This window comes from Anomalospiza imberbis, chromosome 3, assembly GCF_031753505.1.
Source record: "Anomalospiza imberbis isolate Cuckoo-Finch-1a 21T00152 chromosome 3, ASM3175350v1, whole genome shotgun sequence".
NCBI lineage: Eukaryota > Metazoa > Chordata > Aves > Passeriformes > Viduidae > Anomalospiza > Anomalospiza imberbis.
Window position 1 is genome coordinate 81,838,649 of NC_089683.1, and position 27,746 is coordinate 81,866,394.

The following is a 27,746-nucleotide window of genomic DNA, read 5'->3' on the forward strand; positions in this document are numbered from 1 at the left end:
CTGCCCCACTCTGCCTGACTGCTTCTTGTTCTTTGTCTGCAGTGCCTCAGCTGCTGCTCTATGTGCAGTGATCACCAGGCTGCCTTGTTAGGATGCACCTCTGTGTCACATGAAATGTATCAGTAGAAAGGACTGAGTGCCCAGTAAGCCTGATAGCTCCATCTTGCAAGCCTTGTTCCAATGGATATTCATTGTGGCCTTGGAACTGACTAATTTTGTCTGAGAGATTTTTTCCATATGGTTCTGCACCATCTGAAATGATTTTGATTAGAACAGCAGCTCAAAATTGTAGAGTAAGATCTGTCAAGTTTCATGAACAATTTTGTAGGACATGGCTGTGGTGATGTCCAGCACTGATCCACTGAACTTCATAGAGATGAACTGAGATGAACTTCATAGAGATGGACTGAGATTGGTCTTTTGTAGAGTTACCAGGTGACTCAAGTAGCCAAAAAACCGTACCATTGCCTGTTGAGTGAATGGCACCTGGTGATTTTCCTATAATAGCCAAGTAAAGATAAGCAACTACCATGGGAAAGACTTATGAGGTTTCCTTAGGCTAAAATAATGAATAAAAGGACTTTTCTTAATAACAGTTGTGTTCCACTTAAGAATTCCATGTATCTTTGGTATGATGCTGTGATTGTAATCCAAAAGCCAGTGCCTTACAGTGTCAGAAAACTGCAAAATAATCTCTTTTTGATGTACTGAAAAGTTATCATGCCATTTTATTCAACTTCTCTTGCCAAAAAATCAAAGTTACCATGCCATTAAACTTCTAGTCAAACAGATCTGGACAAAAATAATCTATTATCTTCCTGTAAGAAATGCTGAGGCTGAAAATCAGAATTTTCTTATTAGAATCATACTGATACAGATGCTAGTTTACAATATCTGAAGAATAAATGACTCTAGTTTGCTAACTCTCTTCATGGTATATCTGTCAATCTAAAAATAATAATTTTCAGTCTTAACAGACCAATAAAATGAGTTTTTATGCTGCTGTCATTTTCAAAAAGGTAGCTTCAATAATCTCCTACCTGAAATTTCTATTACTTTACCACTTAAATTAAAAAAAATAACTACTTTAAAATATTATTTTCTTAAATGAGAATAATCTGGTGAGAATAGTGATCCCATGAAGAATTCCTGATAGAGAAGATTTTGATCCAAATACTTGACAATATCCATTAGTGTTGTTTTTGTAAGTGTAGTAAATACATCATCCCACAGCAGCCCAAATGATGTTGCATTTATGTATGTCATCCTCATAACAGACCTGCAAGGAACAGGCAAGTAAAAAAATTTTAAGTCACAAAATTATCTTCATTATAAACTGGAAAAAAAAGTGGAGGAGCTGCAGCCACTGTAGATCAGCAACAACATAAATTTAGATGGGACTGAGTCATAGATAACAAGCTCTCTAGATAAAGAAGCAGCACTTTGAAAATTGAAGAACTTCATTCAGTTTGCTGTATCTCCTATTTTATTAAATGTTTCATTATATCCAAGAAGGTGTCCATGCTACCAAGTACTTGTTTTCCACTCTGTAGGAGAAATGACACAGTGATTAGGTAAATAGTAACATACCTTAAAGTTTTTATCAAGGATGTACATTAAGAAATCAAGATGGTTTGAGATACATTTGCAGCTAATGTAATTGGAAGAACTTCACTGAAATGCATTTACAAATTTAAGCTGTGACCCTAAAAATTATTTCATATGGCAGCATGAACTCATGCAGTGAGAACCAGAGACAGTGTGCTGACCTTAGGTCAAAATGTTCTTTAAATAAACTTGTTGGTCATTTTTAATTCCAAAACCAGCATTACATCAATGGAAAGTAGATCTAAAATAGATTCATCCAGACATTTAATGAACACCATCCACATCTTAAATGTCAAATGAGAACTAGCGATAATCTACCTGCACTGGATAGACAGATGAGCACCAGGATCTTGAACATATTCTAGTTATTTCACTTTCAAGAAGCTTGCGTTTTACTCCTTAGCTTCTCACTTATAAGAAGTACCATTTATTAAAATTTTGATTCAATTATCTGTTAAGTCGCATCCGTTACACTGTTATTTATGCCTTGGGTCAAAGCATCTGACAATCTACTTTTATTTCTGTATAAGTTCTGAATCCATCCTTTATGTAGGAAGTTTCAACATCTAAAAAACCCCTATTGTTGGGAAGCATATGGTTTAATGGAGAGTTCACTGTTTTGTGGGGAACAGAGGGAGATACAATTTTCATGGCTAGGAAATTATTTTTTGGGCCTTGGAATGATATAAGAAATATCTAAAATAAAGCAATCCTGAAGTACTGTTTGCTTTCCAAGCATTTTTGTTATCATTTCGTCAGATACCGCAGGTCCATTGAATGTTCATAATCTGGAAATTGAACAAACAGCACATAAACCTCAATTAATTGAACTGACTGAAAAACATTCAGCTACATGATTAATGTCACATTCGTAGAAGTACTGCACCTTTAATGGTACACAACTATTTCCAAATTCTGTTCTAATTCCATAAGACAGATGATGAAATAAAATTAGGGAGAAAAATAACAAAATTTGTCTGCAGCTGGACTTTAACTGCTAAGCTTACCAAACCTATATCCATATCCCAGTGCTGTCTGAGAACTACACCTGACTGGAGGACTTGGCTGAGTAACATTATAACGCCATGGAATAATACATCTTTCACTATTACTGAGGACACCTCCCTGCCTTTCCCACAACCTCCTTCGAGCTACTAGGAGTGTCTAGAAGAAGGTATTTTAAGGAGAACTAATAGCAAACCATGTTGAGGTATACACCAAGCAGGTGATAGTTCTGCAAGAGTTGTGTTGATAGGCAGTAAAAGAAAAAGGGACTTACAAGAGACAACCTCTGTGTAAGAATAGGCTTATTATAAATCATGTAGACTAGCAAACTTGAAAATGGGAGTTTCTAAATCTTTAGAAGAAGAGTTCTTAGTTTCTTACACATTGTCTGTGTGTGTGTGTGTGTGTGTGCGTGTCTATGTGTGTATCACACTGACAGTTACACATGCATCCCTAATGCACTGAAAGCAGAAAATGTTAGTATGCTAAACAACTGACTTAGAGAATCCTATAAAAGTAACAAATCACATTATGTAATTCTGTATCCTTATATGCTTCACTTGGCCATGCTGGGTGTATTTGCTGCATTATTAATGAATTCTACTAAAGCATCCATTGATGGGTTCCTTATAGAGATCAGTGATCTGTGTCATCCTCCCAGTTACAGGTACAAAGCATACTGCCACTTCATTTGGATATATGTTGATATGAACATGGCTTTGGTAGCTCAAATACATCAAGTCTGGAGTAAGTTTGAAACCTATGAGGTTTTCTTGAAAACATTCCCAGGAAAAAGAGAATGTGGATTATGAAAGTTAATGAACAGCCTTCCAATATTGCTTCCTTAATTTCAGTTGGCAGAATACGACTCATTAAATACATGGGATAATAATGGATCTGGCTACAAAAGACCATCATCTTTGAAGCAGATGACTTGTTAAATATCAGGGCCCAAGCAATTCTGTTTCAATACATCAGAATACAGCAGGACTAACAGAAACTCAAAAATCAAACAATTCAGCTAAGTATTAAGTTTTCTAATTATGGCTTCAGGAGTAAACATGATGCAGGACAGAACCTATTCTTACTCTAACAAAGTGTTTTGAGTTTCCTGAGATGCTGAGTTTCCGAGAAGACTTAAGAAGCCTAAGAGCCTCTAAAATTAACTGTTTGCCAAATACTGAGCAAAACTGTTGAGTCTGTTTAAGGTTCCAAAAGCAAAAGCAGCTGGTACCTCAGTTAAGAGTGGTCTTGTTTCTTTTTCTCTCATTTCACTGGAAAATGTATCTCCAGAGAAATTGAGCTTGAAATTTCAGTTTTCATACCTTGTCTAGTGATAATCTTCCTGTCCAGTCTGACTAGAATTCAAATTATCTATGGGCTCAGTGCTCTCAAGAGGGATGGTAGGGCATCTCTTGCACATGATTAATGGATACAAGTTGCTTCACCCCAAACTTATTTCAGTTGTTTCTAACATATATTAACTTCCAGACTTATCTCAATAAATGAAATATTTGGAAAGTTGAAAATTATGCAAATTCTGCTCTTCTAGATGTGAACATATGTGCAACTGGCTTCAATTTAAGGTGTTGACACAAAATAACCAAATATATGTAAGATAATTCAGATGAATCAATTTAATCAAGGATTATCCTCCTTCCAATGGATTTGGTAGGAGAAAAAAAGACTGTAAATAAAGTAGTTTTATTTTCTCTGACTTGATTATTCTGCACTTCAGTTGCGTAAAAAGGTAGCAGTTAGTAAGTAATGCTAGAACTCGCACCATTAAGAAGCAATTCACTGAAATTGCCAGAATGTGTAAGTTCCCATTTCAAGGAGGGAAGTGAATTATTGATACCCTGCTGTGAAAAACGGGATGGGAAAAGCCCATTTCTGGTTATAGCAACTTTTGTTCTGGAGTTATGCTATGTTGCCATCTAGTGATAAAATAGAAAGGTACAATAAATGGCGGCTGAGGGAGAGGAAACCAAACCTACATAAAACGGCACTGTTTATCCCAGTAAAGTTCATACCCGTTTCTTGCAGTGTAACAAATAGCATTAACTACATGCTGAGAGTAAACTCTTCAATAAAAAGAAGGTAAAGCCACAAAAATAGACGTGAACATTTTATAATTGGCATTAAGAGAGTGTACAAAATGGGTAAGGGTCAGATGGCAAATATGCTTCAGGAAACATCTGCAGCTGAGAACCCCTTGTAATATACACATTCAGAGTCATCCTCACTACCTCATGAAAAAATTAGATTTGATAGATTTGGATTAGTTTTGGATTAGGAAAGCCTGTGATGTATAAAATGTTACAGATCACAAAACTTGTGTCAAATACTTTTGCTACATGTGACTCCTGGTATGTTCCCATCAATGCTAGTTACTGCTTTGTTCTATTGTCTTATAAACTCTCAATCAAGTAAAAAATGTGAATTTTTGATCTTGCTTTCTTCTTATCCATAAGCTTCTATTCAAAGAAAGCAGAACAATTACATGGAGTGAGTTTTTTAGGACTGACAGAAAGGCTTACTTTAGTTTAGGTACTAAGCTGAATGAAACAAAGGGCAGCTAAATGTGCAGATGACAGCTCATCATCCACTGTCTTTAACCTGTCTTCAAAGAAAAAGAAAAATGGCAAAATCATTATTGAAGCACAAAGTTATCTCAAAGTAGAATAAAGAGACTCAGACATGGGCATCTCATCAACAGCTTTCTTTCATCATGGTCCTACTCATTATTGGCTGTTTGTAGAGTTGCAAGTGTAACAATTTTAAGTAGCATTCAACAAATAAAAACAAACCAAAAAGTATACTGTATCCTAATTTTGGATGCTCCTGAGAATAATACTTCTGTTTTTCAAATAGGTATGAACAATAGATACCTGTCTCAAATTCAAAAAAAGTTTGCACAGTCTCTGAGAACACTGTTTAAGTAGAACAAAGTTTATTATTAATTATATTTTAGTCCACCTGGGATAAGGCTGTTCATTACATCATTTCTTTTTTGAAATTCTTGGAAAATGCTTTGGTAGTATAAAATAAATTTTGAAAAAATGGCATACCATTAAAATGATATTTACTCAATCTAATAATTTCAGAATATACAACACTCAGTTTTCACTGCATTCTTTCCATAGCAGCAGACAGAAAACAAAACCAGTTTCCTAACATCTAGTTATGTAATAGCAAAAACGCCTTCACAATACAATTAATATTGCTATCTTCTCTTTCCGTTTATTCTTGAAGATACCAAGAAATGTTAAAAAAAAAAAAAAACTAGACAAGATATAATGACAGCAACCTAAGAATAAAGAAAAAATCAAAATTAATTGTGATACCATGGATGCATATCTTATATTGTGCTAAATACTAATTATTTTCCACCAATTGTTTAGGTCAGAAACCCATTCCTAACAAAATTTTTTAGACATATTAATCCCTAAACTAATCCATGTGGGATAATCTCTTAAACGAATCTCCATTCAGTGCAGATATGAAACTGTAGAGAATAGCTTGTACAATAGGTAGTCACATTTTAGGTCCAAATTAAACAAGTAAATTGACATTCCTGTTGTTGACATATCATGACTTCCACAATGCTTTTGCCTAAACCTTTTTCTGACAGTTTGCCAAACAGGTGTATGAGGAACTCTGAGTCTTTGGTTTGACTGGCACATTACTGCCAGTTAAAATTTCTGAATAAAATTTTTATAAAAACTGAAACTTCACTGAAGCACTAAAACTTACTAATTATTCTATCTCTATGAAATAGATAATAAGCTTCATCTTACTTATTATACCTGTGTTACTGCTGCAGTACTGTCAGGAAAGAAACCCCCGCAAATTTATTTTTCCTAGCACAGTTAAAGCAAATAAGTAAATATTTATACAAGCAGTATATTTCAATAAGATATTTTCATTTTCAACTGGTAAACTGTCACAAGACTTGCATTTAACTTTTTATCTTAAGTGGCATAATTTCAGTTTGTGATGGAATAATTGCAGTGGGATCTACTTGGAAGGATCTGCACTTTCAGGATCATATAGTCACAAAATTAACTTGTAATGAGTAAAAGAGAGACACATATTGTTAGTTTTTTAACATATACTAATTTATCACTACAATAGCACTGCTTCTTGTGGCAGCACATGAGATACTGTAACAATATTAACTTAGGTAAGGCAAGTGCTGTAAGGTAATCTTATACTCTGTTTCTTTTTTATTTGCACAGGCAACAAGCAACTCAATCCCTGGAAAGGTCATGGAGTGCCTCATTTTGGAGGCCATCTCCATTCACATGGATGACAAGAAGATGATCAGGAGTAGTCAGTATGGATTCACTAAAGGCAAATCATGTTTGGCCAACCTGATTGCCTTTTATAATGAAACAACTACCTGGATGGATGAGGGGAGAGCAGTGAGTATTGTCTACCTTGAATTCAGTGAGGCTTTCAACAAGGTCTCTCACAATATCCTCATAAACAAAGTCAGGAATTGTGGACTGGATAGGTGGGCAGTGAGGTGGATGGAGGCCTGGCTGAACAGCAGATCCCAGAGGGTTGTAATCGGTGGCGCAAGGTCTAGTTGGAGGCCTGTCACTTGTGGTGTCCCCAAGGTTCACTGCTGGGCCCAGTATTGTTTCACAAGTTCATCAATGACTTGGATGAAGGCACAGATGCCTCCTCAGCAAGTTCCTTGATGACACAAAGCTGGGAGGAGCAGTACCCCAGAGTGCTGTACAGCCCTTCAGAAGGACCTCGACAGGCTGGAGAGATGGACAGAGGGGAGCTGTCTGATATTCAACAAGGGGAAATGCAGGGTCCTGCACCTGGGCAAGAATAACCCTAGGCACCAGTACAGGCTGGGGGCCAAGGTGCTGAGGAGCAGTTCTGTGGAGAAGGAGCTGGAGGTCCTAGTGGACAACCAGCTGTCCATGAGCCACCAGTGTGTCCTTGTGGCCAAGAAGGCCAATGGAATCCTGGGATGCATCAAGAAGAGCATTGCCAGCAGGTCAAGGGAGGTGATCCTGTCCCTCTACTCAGCCCTGGTCAGGCACATCTGGAATGCTGTGTCCAATTCTGGGCTCCTCAGGAAAACAAAGATCATGAAGGGACTGGAGCATCTCTCTTATGAGGAAAGGCTGAGGGAGCTGGGACTGTTCAGTCTGGAGAAGAAAAAACTGAGAGGGGACCTCATCAATGTCTATGAGTATCTAAAGGATGGGTGCCAAGAGGGTGGATCTAGGCTCCACTCAGTGGTGCCAAGCAGTAGGAGAGGAGAATGGCAGAAACTGATGCACAGCAAGTTCCACCTGAATATGAGGAAGAGCTTCTTTACTATATGGGTGACTGAGCACTGGAACAGATTGTCTAGAGAGATTATGCAGTCTCTGGATGCAATCCTGTGCTCTAGGATGACCCTGCTTGAGTAGGGAGCTTGGACCAGATGACCCACTGTGGTTCATTCCCCATTTTGGGCATTCTGTGAGGGAAGCAGCACCTCCTTTCTCAGAAATAAAGGGGGAAAGGATAAGATTTTATGCAGAAGAATTTTTTGTCCTCTCATGACATCACACTTCCCTCAGGAGCCCTTTCTCAGTCTCTTCTCCATTCTCGTGTGCTGTGCAGGTATATACAGCCCATTCTGCTGCAGCAAAGGAAGAGCAGTTACTCACTGCTGAATTTGTCAAGGAAATGTTACGAAGCTGTTATTTTAGTGTGTATCACGTATGCTTCCATGACTGGCACATTGCTGACATACTGCTGTGTCAGTCGTGAAGACTAACACCTGGTATTTCCATCTCATGGTATATGCAAGAGGAATAAACATTCAGTGGGATGGACTCACCACCTTCCCCATGAAGTACAGCAGTGTAGGGATGTGCACAGAGGCAGTTTTTATAAAACAGCTGACATGCTGCAAGTTTACATCCTACAGTTTGCATCCTGCAGTTTCCTATTCATCTGCTCAAATCAAAATGCCGAGTCTTGCAATCCATCCTTAGAATGGGGCAAGCTGAGTAATCATACAGCTGCTTGCTCAGAGGTGGCTGAGCAGAAGAACTTGCACAGGAAGAATGTAAGCTTGCCTCCACAGCTGCGAAGTTAAATAAATTTGGCAGACTGCAAACTACTTATGAATTCAATTTGTTAGCAAGGACACTTTTTTTTTACTACTGAAGGCTTTCATGTTTTTTCCACATGATCACTATTTCTTAAAGAGGGGTTGAGGTAAGAAATAATGTATGTTATCAACTCTTTATATTGAATTTGGCAGATGCTAAGAAATAAGGAATTTTATAAATAAGATGATACTAGTTTACTGTACCAATAGAATGTTTAATCAGAGTCATTGTATGCCACACACATTTAAAAAAATTCAAACAAGTACAGAAATTCAAAGACATTAATAATGGGTTGGTCTGCCAAAGTCTGCCATAATCAGCCTGAATTTGTGTCAAAATTGTTCTCCATAAAAATGAGAAAAAAATGGAAGAGCTAAATTAAGATATAAGGCCAAAGAATATATTCAAATTCAAATTTACCTTGCTTTCACCGATGGAGAGTGGATCGGTTCTACAAAAATAGTAAATTATGTATTACTTTAAATTATCATTTAAAAAGATTGTGTTGAGTATTTTATACAATTTAAATCAGTCTGCTTGTATGAGATGCATATATAGTGTCTAAAATAATGTTCTTAACATACTGGCTTTGGTTGTTTTCACTGCATAAATATTTTAATACTTAAAGAGGGACCCTTTTTTTGCTGATGTTTCTGATTTTTAAACATACTCTAGGCATTTTTCATAGTTTTTTTCTAACATAGATTCTCTCTTACCAAAAATGTGTACTATTTAAAGAAAGCATGACTTCTGAAAATACTGAAGGTGGCAGAGCACTGGAACAAGCTGCTCAGGAAGGTTGTAGTGTCTCCCTCTCTGGAGACATTCAAAACCCACCTGAATAAGTTCCTGTATAACATGCTCTTGGTGACCCTGCCTTGGCAGGAGGGTTGGATTGGATGATCTCCAGAGGTCCCTTCCAACCCTAAGGATTCTGTGATCCCGTAACTACAGATTATATTCAAATTTGCTGAAAAAAACCTCTATGACTACAAAACTAAATTTGTAGTTATCAAGCAAACACACCAGTAATTTTAATTACTGTGTCTGAAGTGGAAGAAGAAAAAGTTGATCTTTGTTTCTTCTAGGATGAGAGATTGCTGCTATTAAGGCTGTTTTGGGCTTCTTGTCAAGCATGTTTTGTTTTAAGTTTGGTAACTGTGCTCAGTGGATTCCTTCCAGCAAAACAAAATTTAAAAGAGCAATTAAGTGCTCATTTCTACAGTAGTATCTGGGAAATTTAGGAAGACATTCTCAGAAAATACTAACACTCAAACAGTGAAAGATTAATCAAATGCATGAAAGATTACCCTGGGGTTGACAGAAAAAAAATCCAAGTAAGAAGCTTCTATCCTACTGTAGAAATAAACAGAACAGTTACACGGCTTTGAGGGCAAGCACATGATGCTTTAGGTTCACAGGAATTATCAGAAGGGTTCAAAACTCATGACAAATAAATGTACTGCTATTTATTTCTATTATGTTTAGAGAAACAGGTCTTTGTATACATATTTCATAAGCAAAAGTATTCCTTTAAAATACTCCTGACTAGCATTACAGATGTTTTCCTCCTCAATAAAATAAGCAAGCCAAAAACTAGAAAACTCCATGGATGACAGGAGCAGAACACAAGTTACTGTTTTCACCTAAAAGCTAATGGGTTTATTCAGAACGTCTACAGAGCTTTTTTCAGTAGTCTCACAACCATTAGACTTTTCCTTTCCTTTTTCCGAATGCTTCCAAGTCCAAGGTGATCATAACTCTGGTTGGGCTTCCTGGACTGACAGCTGCCAGGGTTGTCAGGGTTCCTGTCAGGTCTTGCCATGCTAAAATATGTGCTCTTATGCTTCGCTACTCATTTTTCCTGGCTTCTCTAGCACACTACAAGAGCATTGTCTCTCCCTCCACACCAGTGGCACCCTCTCTTCAGTTCTTCTGAAGATGTTTTTTAGCTGCAACTTTATTCTCTCAAGTTTGTCTCTTCTTTGTAATCTATTGCTCATGAGCTGCCTTCTGCAATTCTGTCTTGAAATGCTGATTTATCTCAGGCAATGAATAGCTGAGGATTTGTTCAGTGCCACGTCTGAATTTACATGTTAATATCCTTCATTTTTAGTCAAGTTCTAAGTAATTTCTTATGGATTTTAATTCAAAATACAAACAAAGGAGTTCTCAATTTGACCTGAATATAGATATACATTATCCAAAAATCATAGATTCCAAACTGATAGATTTTTTATTTTATTTACATCAGATAATTAAATACTATATGTTATTTTCTACAGAAAATTATACTATTACATGTTCATAAAAAATATTTACACAGAAAAATACTTTACCTGTCTGCTTGTGAAGCTGCCATCACTTACCACATGAAAAAAATAGAATGATGAGGAGTACATTTTGCTTTGATACACTGTTCTTCCTAGTCCTATCAGTTTATGTTTTGCTTGTGTCAATGTATACATCTTCTTGTAGCAATACATACATCTATATTATTACTTGTAGAAAAAGCTTTGATTCATGGATAGTCCAGTTGTGTTCACTGAGACTATTTACAAACACTTGGGCATGACTGGAAAGTCAGAGAGAGTTAGAGAACACAAACAGGCACCAATTAGTTTTGATGTTCATGAATTAAGTTTCAGCAATCTCAACTGGTAAAAGAAAAGATGAAATTAAGAGACGTTCCTTACATTTTTTGCATTCATTGTTACTTAATATAAATAATGTCTGCATGATGTTTTTTTTATCTCCCATTTAAAGTACGATTAAAATTTGGTAACATCTTACATTCCTTTTAAGCTTTAATTATACCACAGAATGCAGAAAGAGGTATAAAAACACTCAGTGGTGATTGCAAAAGCTGAGGGGTTTTGCAGCTGCACATGATAAACAGCTGCCTTTTGTCCCCGGAGAAGGTATGGGATTTCACTAGGCCTGTAAAGCAGAGTAGCTGGATGCTAAAGGGATACATATAAAATATTTAATATTGATATAAAATAAACAAGGCTGTCAGGAATCTTAGCTGCATTGATTCATCTAACCATCTTTGCACTAACGAAACTCTGTTCTTACTTGGCAGTTTTCCATCACAATTTTTTAGCAATAAAGATGGGTTATTTTGTAAACAGCATATCCAGTTCTGGGGCTCCATTTCACTACAGACTATGAAAGACATCTGCATCCAAAGTATCATGTGTATACAATGATCAGATCACAAATTTATTTACACAGACCTTATTTTTGTTTTACTCTTTAAGTCTCAGCAAATAGACAATTCAGTGTTGGTTTTGGTGAACTAAAATTATTTTAAAAATAACACACAAATGCTTAACCCTCTTTAGCATGAAATGAGGACAACTAAGAATGTATTTTTATTACACCTTGAAAACTTAAGATTTCAGGATCCTCTGAGAAAAAACTCACATTTCTTTTAAACTGAGAATATATCTACAGTTCACCATTCCAATGACAGACAGTCTACACCTCTGAGACTGAAGGGTTATAGCATTATTTATAAGCACACTGGACAAAATTAAAAAAAAAAAAGAGAAAAAGAAAAAATAATTTGAGAGAAGCTTGAGCATAAAAGCATGTAAAGTATTTAAAAAGCTTTTGGCTTAAGTTTTTCTTACATGTATGTGAGACAACCTGGCTACTGTATAGTATCAGTGACACTTTGGGGAGCTAAAAGACGACTGTCTCTCAACAGCTCCATAAACAAGTCCCTGAGTGACAGGCAGCTGGCAGGGCACATTTCCCAGCCCCGAGCTTTCTGAGAATGCCGAATGGGTCATTCTAGAGGCCGTCACATCTTGATCACCTGCCTTTAAGGTCACACTTTGCCTCATTCACCTGCTTAGTCTCATACTATCATGGCCCAAAACATCAGATAGGATTAGTTGCAGAAGAAATTAAGGGTTTTCAAGACTTAGGTATATGGGTTTCAGGTTAACAGACAAAACTTTATTCTAATCTGTATTTAACAACCAAATTGAATTTCTGTTGATGCAGTAGCTCTTACCCAAAGCCCTAGTTGCACTTTCAAGAGATTGTGAACTCAGGGTGCTGTTCTTAAACAGATTAAGCCTGTGTAAACTGGGGCTACTGTGCTCCCCTCCCTTGAGCTGACACTTTTGCAATGACCCAGATAAGGGAACTATTCTAACAAAAAAAAACAGACCTAGGAACACTTGCTAGCGCATCCAAATATATAATTTGTAATAACATACAAAAACATTACTTTGTAATGTTCTTTATCTCATTTTTATCATGATGAAAAAAGATTAATGAATGCAACAAAAATAATTAAGGGAAATTTTAAATGGAAAAACTAATTTAAAAATAGTAATAACAGGCAACAAGCAGGGATCAATTACATTAGCACACTGTTCAAATAAAATTATGTTATGTCCTGACTGTATAATGATTTCTCTTCCTCCTAAGCTAAGCTGACAGCATTCTGGAGAGTTTGAAGAACTACAGATGCCAACCATGTCTGGCACAGTGATTCTTTTTTTGACTTCAACGTTTTCAACACCTAATATTTTTTGTGAGTCGCTGTACATCTTCAACTTACAATAAGAAAATGCTCTAAAGATGCTGTAAATAATCAGTAAGTAAAACTAACTTATCTTTTACTGGATGTTTTAATTAGATTAGTGAAAAAATTAAAAATTTTATTCTTTAACACTGTTCTGTATGACACATGCAGATTAGCTAACCATGGCCCACAGACTACTTTTCTGCAACCACTGTTTTAGCATAGATAAGACCTCCCTGTAAAATATCTGTGTATTACATCATTGTCACATGCAGAACCAATTTTAACAGAAAACTCCTACCATAGTCCATATGCCCTGACATTTTCATTGCCAAGGGTCATTTCTTCGATCTCTATCTTTCCTGAGACTCAGAAATTGCTTACAGTAGGAGAAACTGTATCAGAAAAGTATTGTCACTCAGTAGTCCTTCAACACAATTAAGAAGTATCATTAAGGAGAAAGAAACAGCACACTCTGACCCATCAGCCATGAGCTAACAGTCCAGCTGGCCTTCTTCATTGGTACAGCACTTTCCCTTCATTCATGCTTACTCTTGATTTTCTGAACTACTGAAGTTCTTACCCAAGTTCTCCTCTAAACTACTTGGTATGTAATTTTTTTAAATGCATAATCAGAATATGTGGGATACTTCATTAGTATAATTGAAAACACAGGGAGGTAACAATTTCACATATATCGTTAAAACATCTGAATGAAATGCAGATTTCACACTGCTTCTGTTTAGTGTTTATCAAAAAATCCTGAGTTTCTTACCGGGAGGCAGGAAATGGAGTCAGATGAAAAGCCTGAATATGCACCCAAAATAGTGTGATAAACATAACTACCTCAGTTCTTTGTATCCAGTCAATAACCCTGTAAACAATCCAGAAGAAGACACAACCCGAGCTTTACCAGTGTACACATCTTCCATGGGTTCAGTTTTACAAAGGCAATCCCACATACCATCTTGCTAATGCCAAAAAGGCAGTCACATTCCTTCATTCCTTTAACATAAACTCTTGCTGTTTTGTGAGACGTCTAAATGCCCACCTGACCTCTCCCAGAGCAGACTCAGCTTGACCAAGGTAGGCAAAAAGCAAATACAGTGCCATGTATGTTAGAGGAAAAACCCAGTACAGTAGCATTTCATGTTCTTGCTGGTTTTCTTGCTTACAGCAGATGAGCCACAACAAGTGCAGTGCCTGTTTTTGATAAAGGGCATTGGACACCAGTTGCGTTTGTGCTTTGGTCAAAAGTTACCAGGTTTTAGAACTGTACTATAAATACGGTTAGTAAATCGTGCCAATAAAAAATATTTAGTATCTTTTAGTATTGGAATGAAAGCCTCCATTAATTTAAAAAGAAGAGGGGCATGATGATGGACCCACATAATACCATATATTACATAAAAATTCTAAACCTTGCAGTACCAACCAGTACTGATTAACTTGATCTTTATTAAATATTTACAGGTTTTCTGAAAGTGAAGTGTTTATCGTTTTCTTCCCTAACAAGAAACCACACCAAAACATAATCTCAGAGCTCTCCTACACCAAATAAAAATAGCAGAACAACAGATTCCTGTGTGTCTGAGAATCTTTGGAAAGTGACATTACACTAACATCCCATTACTAGGACACTATGAACTCAAATTTATAAATTACTTCAGCAGCTCCGTGTGGCTTTTAGAGACATCCCACAAGCTCTGTGCGGGGATACAGAAGTCATGACTATGTTTGGGGCTTTTTTTAGCAAAAGCAGACAAAATATGGACTATAAGGTTTCTTTAAGGAATTATGCGCCTTGAATTGTATACACACAATTGCCTCCCATCATTTGCAGTTGCTCAGTATCTTTGTTCCGAAATGACTACTTTGTCATAGCATGTTAGCACTGACATTCAGGATTGATGTATTTCCAGTTGTTTTAAAAAAAAAAAAGTTCTCTGTCAATATTTTTTTAAATTATGCATTACATACCTCTCTAGCTTTACAAGACACAGTTAAACTTTTCTCCAGTAGCTTTTATAGATCCTCAACTCCTTGGCTGGAGTAAATCTGAAGGAGAAAAGAAGCAACTAAAATCAAAGACTACAGCCTGCCAGACAGCTGCACACTGTGACTGCTCAGTGACTCAGGTCTTTGAATTAGTGTCTTGGCAATAATTATTACATCATTCCAATTTTTATGCCTTTTTAATAGCTTCTTTACAGAAAAAAAAAAATCTTCCCTCAGGGTTGTTGGTTCTATGAAGGAGGAAGGAATGAAAACAGCCACTGAGACATCAGTTCCACTTCTGAATCTGCATGGTGAAGGCGTTTCTCTGCTATGGTTTTTTCCATTACTGGTTTTTTTCCTCATGAGTAAGCCTGGGGCCATGTTCCGGTGTCTCTGGAGAAAATGGCCTCTTATATTCAGCCTTCGTTCCCCAAACTTTAATTCACAGTCTTGTGATCATTAATCCACCAAGGCCAAGCGCGCAGGCAGCGCTGGGATACACTGCACACACGCGTGCAACTCTGACATCCGCGGCGGGAGCCGCAGGTACCGCGGCAGCTGAGGCCCCAGGGAGAACGGGAACCACGGCCAACTGTGCTGGACGGGCACGGCATCGGCGCCCTGGCGTCCTCTTCCCACGGCCGCCAGGTACAAGCGCCATCTCGGCCCCGCCGCCCGCCATGGCCGCGCCCGCCCCGTCCCTCGGCCTCCCGCCGCCGCGAGGCCGCCTGGGGCGACCGCCGAGGCGCCGTCCAGCCGCAGGTGCGGCCCGCGGGGCCTACGCGCCCCAGCACGCTCCGCGCCCGGCTCCCCGCGGCGTCCCGCGTAGTGAGGGGCCGCGCGGCGCGCTGGGTAAGGTAGTCGGAACTGGGAGGCGTAGTTGGGAAGAGGCAGGGAAAAGAGCGGCTGGAAGCGGCGGTGGCCGCTCCGGTTTTCCACGCGAACGAGCGGCGAGCTCCGGCTGAGGGCAGGGGTCGGGCTGGCGGGGACTGGTGGGGCAGGTCAGGCCGATAGGCGGCGGCACCTGGACGCGACAGCGGCGGCACCGCCCGCCCGCCTGGCGGGGAGGGGAAGGAGGAGGCGGAGGCGGGGGGAACGGAGCGGCTGCCGCGCGCTGCCGCATGTGCCTGGAGCGGCGCCGGAGCGGGCAGCGCGAGCCATGGCGGAGCACGGCGGCCCCGGCATCCCCAACGGCGAGTGCGCCGCCCGCCGCCCCGGCAACAGGGTCACCGTCGTGCTGGGTGCCCAGTGGGGCGACGAGGGTAAGGGCAAGGTGGTGGATCTGCTGGCGCAGGATGCCGACATCGTCTGCAGGTGCCAGGTGAGGAGGAGGAGGAGGAGGAGGAGGAGGGAGGCGGCCGGGGCGCGGGGGAGGCCGCCAGTGTCACCTTGAGGCGGGCGGCCCCGCCACCGGCCCCGCCGGGCGCTTCTAACCGCCCCGGTTCTACCCGAGCGCCCGGGGAGGCGCAAGGCCGGGGGCGGCTGGGGCTGCGGGGCAGCGGAGCCTTCCCTGGTGAGAGCCCCGTGCCGGGCTCCGCAGCTCTCCCGCGCCTCCTTTGTCCCGGCGCCGGGAGAAGAGGAGGAAGAGGAAGGCGCCCTCCTCACCGCCCAGAGTGGCCCCCGGCAGGAGGAATGCGCCTGGGGTCGCGTCCTCTCTCTCCATCAGGCCTCCCACTCTTTGTGTCCGGGGGGCGCCGGGAAGGGGCCGCGCTCGGCGGCTCCGGCGGCATCGCCGCGGTGCCGGGATCCCGGCCCGGCGGTGGCGGCTGGAGCCCTCCCGGGCCTCAGCGCCGGGAACGGCGGGAAGCCGACCGCGAGTTGTAGGATGCACGTGGGGGATTCGTGTAGTCTGCCACAACTCGGTCGTCTTCAGCTGAAACTAGCTGGTAAACGATTCGCCCGCGCTTGTTCCAAGATCGTTGTTGTGTCAGTGGGATCCCACATTTACCTGTTTATGTATTTATATTTTTTTCCTCTCTACGGAGGCCTTATTCTAGCCAAAAAGCAAAAAACAAACAAACAAAAACAACAACAAAAAAAAACCGAGTCTAGCCTGCAAGCAAAATACACTTAATGCCTGCGTTAAAACAACACAGATCTGAGGAGATGTTTTTCTTAGCATCTCTAGTATAGTAATTCTCTAGAGCACAATACAGTGAGCTGAAGCTATGCACCGCTTTTTTTTTCTTCAAGTTGAGACATACAGCAGCATAAAATGCCTGTAGTATGTGCAGGCCTCATGTAAGTGTTGCTATCTGTGTGCTTTTCTTGAATGCAAACAAATTAAATTTGCTCTTAAATAAACATATTTTGGAAGTGCGTACCATTCCCCAAAGAGTGCAAACGCTGAACGGTTATTTTCCAATAAGAATTGCACATAAACTGGTGTTTTCAAAAACAAGTCAGTTGCAAAGCTGACAGGTCAATATCGTGAACTTCAGAGAATTAAATTTTGAGGTAAACAATAATATTCTTAAATAGCTGTTTTCACAAATGAATTATTTTTTCCACCTCTCTGTTTTTTTTTAATAATAAAATCTGATGTGGTGCTGTGGTATGACTGCCTGGCTTTGTGGGTCATAGAGCAGAGTGACTCAGTTCTTCTTTTACGACTGTGTTCTTGAAACTTGAAGGGCACCTAGGTGAATGTGTATGTTTAATAGTAAGTTTTGGAGAGACAAGAGAGTCAAACAGTGAATTTGTGTGTGCATATGTTTTAATGTGCTTATTACTTGTTTTGAATCAGCTGGGTAAAGGATGAAGAAAAGGGAAAAATTCTGATGTTATCTCAAGCTAGAATTTCATGGCCATATCCCAAGCCATGAACTTCTGCCATTTTTAACAGCTTGTTGCTCCTGATGAAGGAAGTTTTTCTTCCTCCTTTCTTCCCTTCCTGTAAATGGCTGTGCTCCCCGAGTCTCCACCCATGCACTAGCTCTGGCAGTTGAACACTTTTGTAAGTTGATTTAACTCATCAGAGTGGCAGGAAGCTATTACTTGTTGGATTTAATTTCTGCTGTTCTAGTAAATAAAACTGGATTTCATTGGTTCAAAGGACCTTGGTGAGAAGAGAGGTCCAGAACAGGGTAAGCACAAAGAATGATTTCTCAGAATGAGAGGAAAAAATAGGAATATTCTTCTTCAGTGGCACTGATAAAATAAAAAAAAAATATTATTGAATATTCTTGCTAGGTGTACAAGCATATTTGTGAACTTTTTGTTAGTGCTGATAGATCAGTGTGACCCTTGTGCTTTTTGTAGTGATACAAGTCCAGAAAGAAAGACAGTCACACACTTGGTCTGATGCTTGCTAATATCAGCTTTCTGTAATTGGAGCTTCTGATTCTTATTTCACTGTATGCTCTTACTTATTCCAGGATGGTTCTTTCTGTTCATCATGCCACAGAGTTGCTGGAATGCCTGTGGATGACGTCAAATGTTTCCAGAGTGCTCTTGTGGAAAATTTATTAGTACAAGTGTTGGAGGCCTAGGAAAGTTGATGTAGCAGGTCTGAGATGTCTTGGAAGCTTGTGTTGTACTTGCAGTGAAACTCTCTAGGGTTCTTCTCACTGTCCTTTGTTCTGGGCAGATGCAGAGCATGAACATGGTCCCATCCCAGAAGCGAGACGTGACTTATCACTTAGTTTTATGATGCCTGTAGAGGCATTGTGAGAAGTTGTACTCTGAAATCTGTGGCCATGCCTTCTTGTCTCCTAAGTAGTACTGTGCTGATGACTCTAATTTGATCAGCCAACTGTGGTATTTGGAACCAGGTGCTTACTCGGGTGCAATTAGCTGAATGAGTGTGTCAGGAAATAAGTTGCATTATGACTCTACTTCTAAATAGCACCCTTTAGAGTATTTTATCTTAGGTTTAGAGGTCGTGAAAAGCAGTCTTGTGCTCAGAGGAAGAGAATGGTATTTTCTTTTCAGAAGACAGCTTCACAATTTAACAGAATTTAATTTATCATGGTTTCAAAAACAACTGTTACAAGAACCTAAGCTAAATTAAAATATGTCCAGGGGCTGCATGTATGTAGTTGAAACTGCACTGGCAACTATGGTAGTTTTGTGAAGATACTGCACAGGGTTCAGATACAATTAATACAAATGTATCTATATGGCAGGTAAAGTATGTAGTTGTTCTTCCACTGTAAAATCAGAATTGTTCTTGATTTACCTCTTGGGGGTTTCTGGTAAAATGATACTATTGGTAAAACGAATACATTGGTGAGACTTTGCACTTAAACCTGTATCTTGTGTTAAGTGTATTAAAGAACAAAGTTTGTCTACATGCTATCACATAAATCATAGTTCAGACAGTAAAATAGAGCAAGAATTGGTTTGAGATTCAGGAATAATTGCCAGAAGATCTTTGATTTTGTATGATTTGATTGATATAATTTTCTCTTAGTAAGCAGTTAGCCTTGATGCCAGCAAACCTGGCAGTTTTTAAAGTTACATTGTGTTTCGTAAATTCCACAGAAAATGGAAAGTTAAAGGACAATGCTTCTTGTTCTGATTAAAGACTTCCTACCATTACAGAGTGCAGCCAAGTTAGGGAATGAATTACCAGAGTTTCATTTGTTAGTGGGAGTGATGGAAATGGGAAATTAATGCAAGCATGTTATTTTAGATAATATTTTTTTTGAAACAAACACGGTACTAAAAGATGCTGTGTATCTCTTATATTAACAGCACCCCTCCACCCAATCTACCAGTGTTTACCATGCAGCAAAAAAAGTAATATCTGTACTGATTGCATTCTCTTTCACTCATTTCATCAGCAAATTTTTGGTCACTCCCTTTTCTTACTATTGGAGGTAGTTGATTTAGTCAGAGAACATCATTCACAGAAGTAAGATTTCTAAGCTTTCACTTCATTTTTTATGACATATTCCCCATGGTAAAGAATCCCATTTTGCTGCTTCTTTAGTTCTGTCTTACACATTGTTGCTACTTCGAAGCAGAATTGCAGCTTCTTACCAGATCTTCTCATCTGGTCTCAGTGTGATCTGCCTGCTGTGGAATTCTACTCCTGAACCGCTAATGCATACTCATTGCAGTGTGTGGAGTCTTCATAGTCCCTTTTCCTCTTCTGCCCAACAGCGGTGTGTACAGCAATGCCACTGCTAATCACTTGATAATGTGGCAACTGTAGTGCAACATCTAGAGAAGTTTTCAGTGTGCAGATCTGTGCAGATCCTTGGGTTAAGCAGTCACCATCAGTCAGCTGACAACCGATTGATAATGATTACCATCGATCAGCTGCTGACTGAAGTCCTCACACCAATGCTGCCTGATTCCTTCGCTAGTCTTTATGGCTACTTAAAAAAAAAAAGGGAATGAAAAAAAATCTTCCATTTGCCAAGCCCACTGTTTTTTCTGAATATTCTTATTTGAAAAATATTTAAGTCTAGAGCCTATGCAAGCCATGCAGAATTAGGAATACCAGAATCAATAGCTATAGCTGTTAGTTATAGCTTATATTTTAGCTGCTCAGGCGTTCAGTAAGTGATGCCTAACTAGAGCTTTCTTTAAGTGCTGGGTGCACTGCTGGACCTTGTAGTGGTTGGCACCATGCCAATGGTGTGCTCTGGTGTGAGGAAAGAGTCACTAAAATGATGTCTTTGGCCTATCCTATCAGTGAGTCCTATGCTTGCAGACCTACTTTAAAGCATCATGGGCAGGTGATCTCTTATTACTGTAAACAATCACACAATGTCTATGTTATTTTAAACAGAAGAACAGTTTAAATGTGATTTTCCAGCTCATAAAGTTTACACTATTAACAAAGAAGGCCTTAAAAGCACTGAAGAGCAAATTATACCTTGATCTACTGATTTCTTAATGCTCTTTCCATCTTACTGTTACCTGGTACTACAGAAGCTTAATGTATGTGTTCGTTGACTGAGATGCAATACTCTGTAGCATCTCATTAAGATTTCAAATGCATTTTTAAAATTTCTACTGTACTACTTCAAGCATTTGGAACATGTTTTCTTTAAGTGTTCCCAAAGTCACTTTTTGTTTTTCGTGTCCTTTCTTGAATATTGTTGTGACTGCAGCAGACATTGGTGGGATTTTGTGCATTGAAGCAATGCAGTGCTAGACATATCTGTGCTTTGAATGTTTTTCTTGTTCCTTATCTGCCTGCCTCACTTGATCTCTTTTATTTCTTAGGGACAGATTGGTCTTTATTCTGGACTTCAGTAATGACTCCTGTTTCCTACCTAGCATATATAGGTATTGCAGCAGAATAAAGTTTTTCAGGTCAGGTAAAATGAAGTCAGAACCATCTCTAAAGAGTCTTTCTGAATAGCTCCTTTCCGTAGTAGTCCTCAGAGCTAATTCTGTCAGTATAGAGAAATGGATGGAGTTTCTTAAGATTAATAGACTTCAGTAAAGTTAATGTTTTATTTGTTAGGAGAAAACAGGTGAATGTGTAAAACACAGTGTTCTTATTTTGTTACATTCTGCCTCAAACCACAATCTTGATGCAACAATGCTTGTACTACACATTCAGAAGTTTCTGGAGTCTAGCCAAAGTTTAAGAAACCTTTATAAAGTGTGTAACATGATGGCTCCTTGAACTAGGTTTAGATCTTGTAAACATGAATGGATTTGTAAACGAAGAAAATGCTAACTGCTGGCTGCTGTTTATACTGAAATCCAGTAGTAGGTTATACACTAGAGTTTGTTAGCTGTTTATGCTGTGGGGATGTAAAGGGGGGAGAGAGAGAAATTAATCACAAAATATATGAGAATATGAGAAAATGAATTCATATCAAAACCTTATGGGGTTTTTTTATTGTTTATACATTTTTTAAAGGGAGATGGTTTGCAGTCTTAGGTTCAAAATACATTTTTGACAATATGTCATGAAACGAGGAGTGAATAGCATAGTAATTGCAAAGCTGTGCCTACTTGGGACACACCATGGGGTTCAGATATGTCACCTCATTAGACTGATGAATTTTTTAAAGGTGTGCTCAGCATTCCCAGTATCTGGTTGTGGCAAAGAAGCAGCCCCTCATATGTTTCTTGTAAGTAATGGTAGTATCCATCTTTCTTGGTGTATTTTTGACTTTTCATCTAAGAGTTAAATGAAAATGTTTACAAGCATATGATGCCAAAGCAACATTGACTTGCTTCTTACCCAACTTGGCAGTCACTTGGATAGCTAGCTCAGAAACAACAGTGGTTGCCCTGAGCTAAAAATGAATGCTGGAATGTGGTAGCAATAAAAGTAAACTGTAGAAAAAATTATGCACACACACATCTGATTGAGAGAGTTGAAAGGAGTATATGGCTTCTTCCTTAACATTGCATGAGATAACATCTCTTTAAAGTAGACAACTAATTTTTATTCTAGAGGAAATAACTTGAAAGACTTCTTTGCTCTTCCCTGAGGCATCATATTTTTGAGATAGACAACTTGGCATGATCATGTCATAAGAAAAGGCAGTGATTGTCATCATAGACTTTTTGGGTAGATGGTTCTCTTAAATGCACATGTCAGTATTGCAAAACTGCTCTGAATACTCTTGTATTTAGTACCAGTTTAGAGAGCCATTTCATGATATGCTGTTAATTGCAATTTCAATCTGCTTTCCTCAAATCTTTTTTTCCTTAAGCACCTCCACCGCTAAGTAAAGTTGTAGTAATGCAGAGCAGTCTTAACAGCTATGGTAGGACTGCTGTAGGCAAGGGGGTTTGAACTGTCTTGATGTGTTCAGAAGGGATTTAACTGTTCTGGTGTTTCTGCTAACATCTAGTCTGCTCTTGACTAAAAAAGATGTGCTCTGGAAATAAAATACCTATTTTCAACATCCAAAATGGAGAAAGATATGCTGTTGTTCCTCTGTCTTAATTTTACATGCATTATGTTTGTGTTCCTGCAGTGATTTCTTACTAGCATCTTCTATTTCCATATGTACACATGTAATATTTGGGTAACACACATGGCACACCTTTGTGCTCTACACAAATGCTTTCCAGAACAAGGAATGTTTTGCTGGGTTTTTTCCCCTCATAATGAGGAGTCATATTTTTTGCTTTCAGTTTATGAACAAGAATTCTGCTTTCCTTTTTGGTTTTGCTGAATATCTAAATTGGTCCAGTCACGTTTCCTATTAGATTGTTGGTACTTTTGCCAAAAAAAAGAAAAAGGGAAAACCCCTAAGTTTTAAGCTAGAATGAATTTAAAACTGAAAGGGACTGTCTTTCAGTTGCATGATGGATATACTAAGTGTGTATATTTTTCCTGAAAGAGTCCCATGTGCCAGGAAGATGGAAGAACTGCAAATTCTTATCCCTTAAACTGGAAAGATAAGCAGTGACGTCCTTTGCATGCATTTCTGGCAAACCAGTGAGATTGGCTGCAAACTGAGGAGCAAGGAACTTCTCTGATCAAACTCACCAGAGGAAAAGTGTTCTGGTTCAGGATATCTCTATAAGCATTTGAGTAGGGCTTTGTATAATTTTCAGTCTTTCTGGGGAAGTGAAGTTCCATGTTTTCTGGATTGTTGGCTTCACTCAGCTTCACATGAGCTCCTTAATTAACAGGCATTCCACATAAAATATACTGGAACTTGTAACATCCAGTTCCATAAGCTGAGTTTTGGTAATGGCTGGTTACGCACTGTAAACTTGAAGTCTTAGCTGATAAACTTCCTTTTATTATTTTAATTCAGTAAGAAAATAATATTTTGGTTTAAAAAGAGCATCTCTCTTTAATCCTGGGAGTTGATGTCATATTGCAGAAATGTTGATAATTGTAATCAGTTCAACTTTCTGAAGACCAGCATAGGTCATTACTGTTTTGTCAAATTAACTTTATTAAATTATCAGTAAAAAGGTTGGCTCTTATTTGTCCAGTGAATCAGCTTCATATATGAATGTTCCTTAGGGGCTTTTCACTAGTACAGCAATGCAATTCCGGAAGAAAAATTGCTATTAAATATTATTATCAATGCTTCTTCTCCATGCTGTATATGTGATTAGGAAGCTATTGTGCATGGACAGAATGTAGCAATCCAAAGAGCTTTGGGAAGGTTCAAAGTGAGAAGACTTATCCTTAAAGTTGCTCCTACATCCTTAGGAGTTTACCAATGTGGGTCCAAAGTATGAATGACTCTGTAATGACACTTTGTATGACACTTCTAAAAATTTTTTCAGTCTTCAGAGCTATAAGGAGAAAAATTGTGAAATTGCAGTCAGGTGCTTGCATTAATATTTTTACTAGTTCTGTTCCATTCTTTACCCAGAATGTTGGCAGTTACGGTATTTAAAAGCTACGGAAAGCAAAAGACAGTAATTAATTTTGCATAGCCAGGGAAAGTGCTGAACTGATAAACCTTAAAATTACCATAGATGTCCTACTAATAAACACTGTTCGATCAGTATGTTTAAAGTGTGTCCTCTTTGATACTATTAATTAAACTCAGTGGTTTTTCCAGTGATGCTGTCTGGATGAGGGCACAGCGTTGTGTAACTTGTGTTTGTGTCAGGTGTGCAAGTGTAGTGTTTGTGCTAAGTGTTGCTTTCCGGTGCTTTGATAGTGATAGTGGCTTTTGGCTAACAGAAGTCACTTGTTTGATTTATTGATGTTTCAAGCTTTTTTCTAGTAAAATGACAGCTAGCAGATAATGACTTTTTCCCCTTTCAAATTAGTATTTTGAGGTGCTCAACGCTCTGGTAAAAAGGGTGTTTTCAAAGAATATTTATCGAACAGTTCCCAGATGAGCAATGCTTGCAGCTGCCTTTGCTATCTTATGACCCCTCTGTGTGCATGTCACTGATTCTGTTCATGTTTGCCAGGATAGGTATGTTTTAGAATGGTATCTTGTTTTGTGTGTACTACTGACCAACCTATCTGAATTGAATATGCAGATTCTTGGGTGTGGTGCTTACACCAAGAAGGATTTTTGGGCTCCTTAATCTTTAACAAGCTGAAGGGAAAAAAAAAAAACTTAGTGTTTTTGTTTACTTTAAGAAAATATCTCTGAGCAGCATACCAGTGTAAAATATTTTAAAAATAGTGTTTTGTAGGGAATGTTTTATGGATTATGTTTATATAAAGTGGGTAGGTGTGAGGTTTTGTTACAAGGATTACTGTCAATCTTAACAGTAGTAGTGTGATAATTTGGATATTAGTGGGCACGTTTCTGTCTCCTGTAAATTTAGCTCTTCTACAATTGCATAATTTGGATATTTCAAGATTACTAACTAGCGGTCAGGGATCGTATGCTTTTTCAAGGAAGTGATTTAAGCATACTGCACTAGTAAAACTGGAATAATGCCTTTTAAGAGTTTATATGTTCAGTTATCCTACACAGGTTTTGTTTAAATATTACAGATTATGTAGTGATCATCCACCTGATCTTACTTTCCCTATTCCACTTGAAATACTTCAGAATATCACTGTAATTTAGTAGTGTCAAGATTATGCAAGGAGAAAAAAAGCTACTATCTCTTAATATGATTTTAAATTGTTCATCCATCAGAACATCAAACTAAGTCCTTAGACTAAATCCTTGTACTGAAATCACAGAATTGTGGAATGGTTTGAGTTGGAAGGTACTTTGAATATTGTTTGGTTCCAGTCCCCTACTGCTATGGGTGGGAGCACCTTTCACTATACTGAGTTGCTTAGAACTCCATCTAGCCTGGCTTTAGGCACTTTATGGGAGAGATGGGGCATCCACCACTTCTGGACAACCTGTTGCAGTGTCTCACCACCTCCACAGTAAAGAATTTCTTCCTAATATCTAATCTCAGCCTACTCTCTTTCAGTTAGAAGCCATTCCCCCTTGTCCTGTCACTACATGCACTTGTAAAAAGCCCCTCTCCAGGTCTTTTGTAGGTCCTTGGGTACTGGAAGGCTGCAGTAAGGTTGCACCAGAGCCTTCTCCAGGCTGAACAATTCCAACTCTCTCAACCTGTTTTCGCAGAAGAGGTGCTCCAGCCCTCATCATATTCGTGGCTCTCCTCTGGACTTACTTCAGCAGCTCATGTCATATTGGGACACACAGCAAAGGTTCATGCTTGTTACTCATGATGATTTTCATGCTCTGTCTCCCAATAAATGGAAGGAAATGTTTTCATTCCAATCCAACTGGCACCCTTTTGAGCTCGATTTTACATTATAATTTGATAAAGCTGTGGGCTGCTGAAAGCACTGATTCTTTAGTCGCTGAAAATTGTTTGGGAGCGAAGAGAGAACTGTTCCAAGCACTGTATTGAAAGATACAAGGAGAAAAAATAATGGAAGGAAGGAAGGCAAACCAAATGCTTTTAACTTATTTTAGTGCTAAGAAGGTTGCTGACTTCTGAAAATCCAATTTTAGAAACCTTAAAGTATGCTTAGACTGCAATGCTAGTGTCCTGAGAGATGAGCAAATAAATGGCACTGTATTTAAGTGAAGTATGCCTGGGACTTTAGGTGTAGTCCTGTGTGAGTCCTTTGACCAGGAGCATGGTGTTACTGGTTGTTGCTGGTTCTTACTGCTCTTTGTTTTGGGTTGCTGTTTTGTTGCCAGCGAATTTTAGAATCGGGTTTGTGTTCTTTTTTTTGTTCTATTCCTATATACTCATTTTTCTGTGATGAAAAAGGCTTCCTCTGCTGCTGTTCTGCAGAATGGGAAGAAAGCATCCCAGTGAAGTTGTTCTTTGTTCAGAGTGCTGCTGGGGTCTTACATCTCTTATATATAAGAAGTCATCTTTCAGCCCTGTCAGTCCTTTTGTGCAGTCGGTCTGTTTGTAGCTGAATCCAGAGTTATCTTGCCCTCAGGGTATCTTGGCCATGGCATACTTGTTGGCTCAGCCAAAGGAAATCTTGTGCAGGGGGAAAGGCGAAGGTAGCCACTGCTGCATGTGTGTAGTGTATTCCAGACAGAGCAAGAGCATCCTTTGGTCTTGCTGCACATTTGTCCACTGCCTGCGTTGGCACATAGGTATTTGTTTTTACATATGTGGGAGAGAAGTCCTGTTTTTGGGTATTTAGAAGGTTACTGAGATGTGGTAAACTGATTTTTTATTTAGTTAGCTAGGGAGTATTGCCAGCCTCAATGACTGTATATTTTGACTGCAATGACTTGTATATCTTAATTTCCCTCTGGCAAAAGCTTTATGTAAGGTACTGAATATCATTTGTGCATAATCTTTGTTTATCTAATAGTGAAAATAGTTTCCACAGTTAGTTCTCCATTAATAATGTTTAAACATGTGAATCAAAGGAGTGTTAGTTTGAATGACCTAGCTGGTCCCATTTGGTTTAGTTGGATGAGGGATGAGTGAGAAATCCAGATGGAAAGCACAGAAGCCAAGAGTGACTTCATCAGTTTAAAATTTAAATTATGCTCAGAGGCAATAGTTTCTTGCATTAACATCAATATCTGGAGAAGGGAAAAAACAACCCAAAACAAATTCAAACCCCATAACCTAAAACCAGC

The 27,746-nt window shown here is 39.0% G+C and overlaps 1 protein-coding gene across 1 annotated transcript in view; it reads left to right on the forward strand.

The window, feature by feature from the left end:
- Positions 1-16,450: 16,450 nt before the first annotated feature.
- The window catches only part of ADSS2 (adenylosuccinate synthase 2), a 38,178-nt gene continuing 26,882 nt past the window's right edge, over positions 16,451-27,746 (forward strand). The window contains exon 1 of the mRNA XM_068185373.1: positions 16,451-16,612. Within this exon, the coding sequence (XP_068041474.1) occupies positions 16,451-16,612 (162 nt within the window). The remainder of the gene's footprint in view (positions 16,613-27,746) is intronic.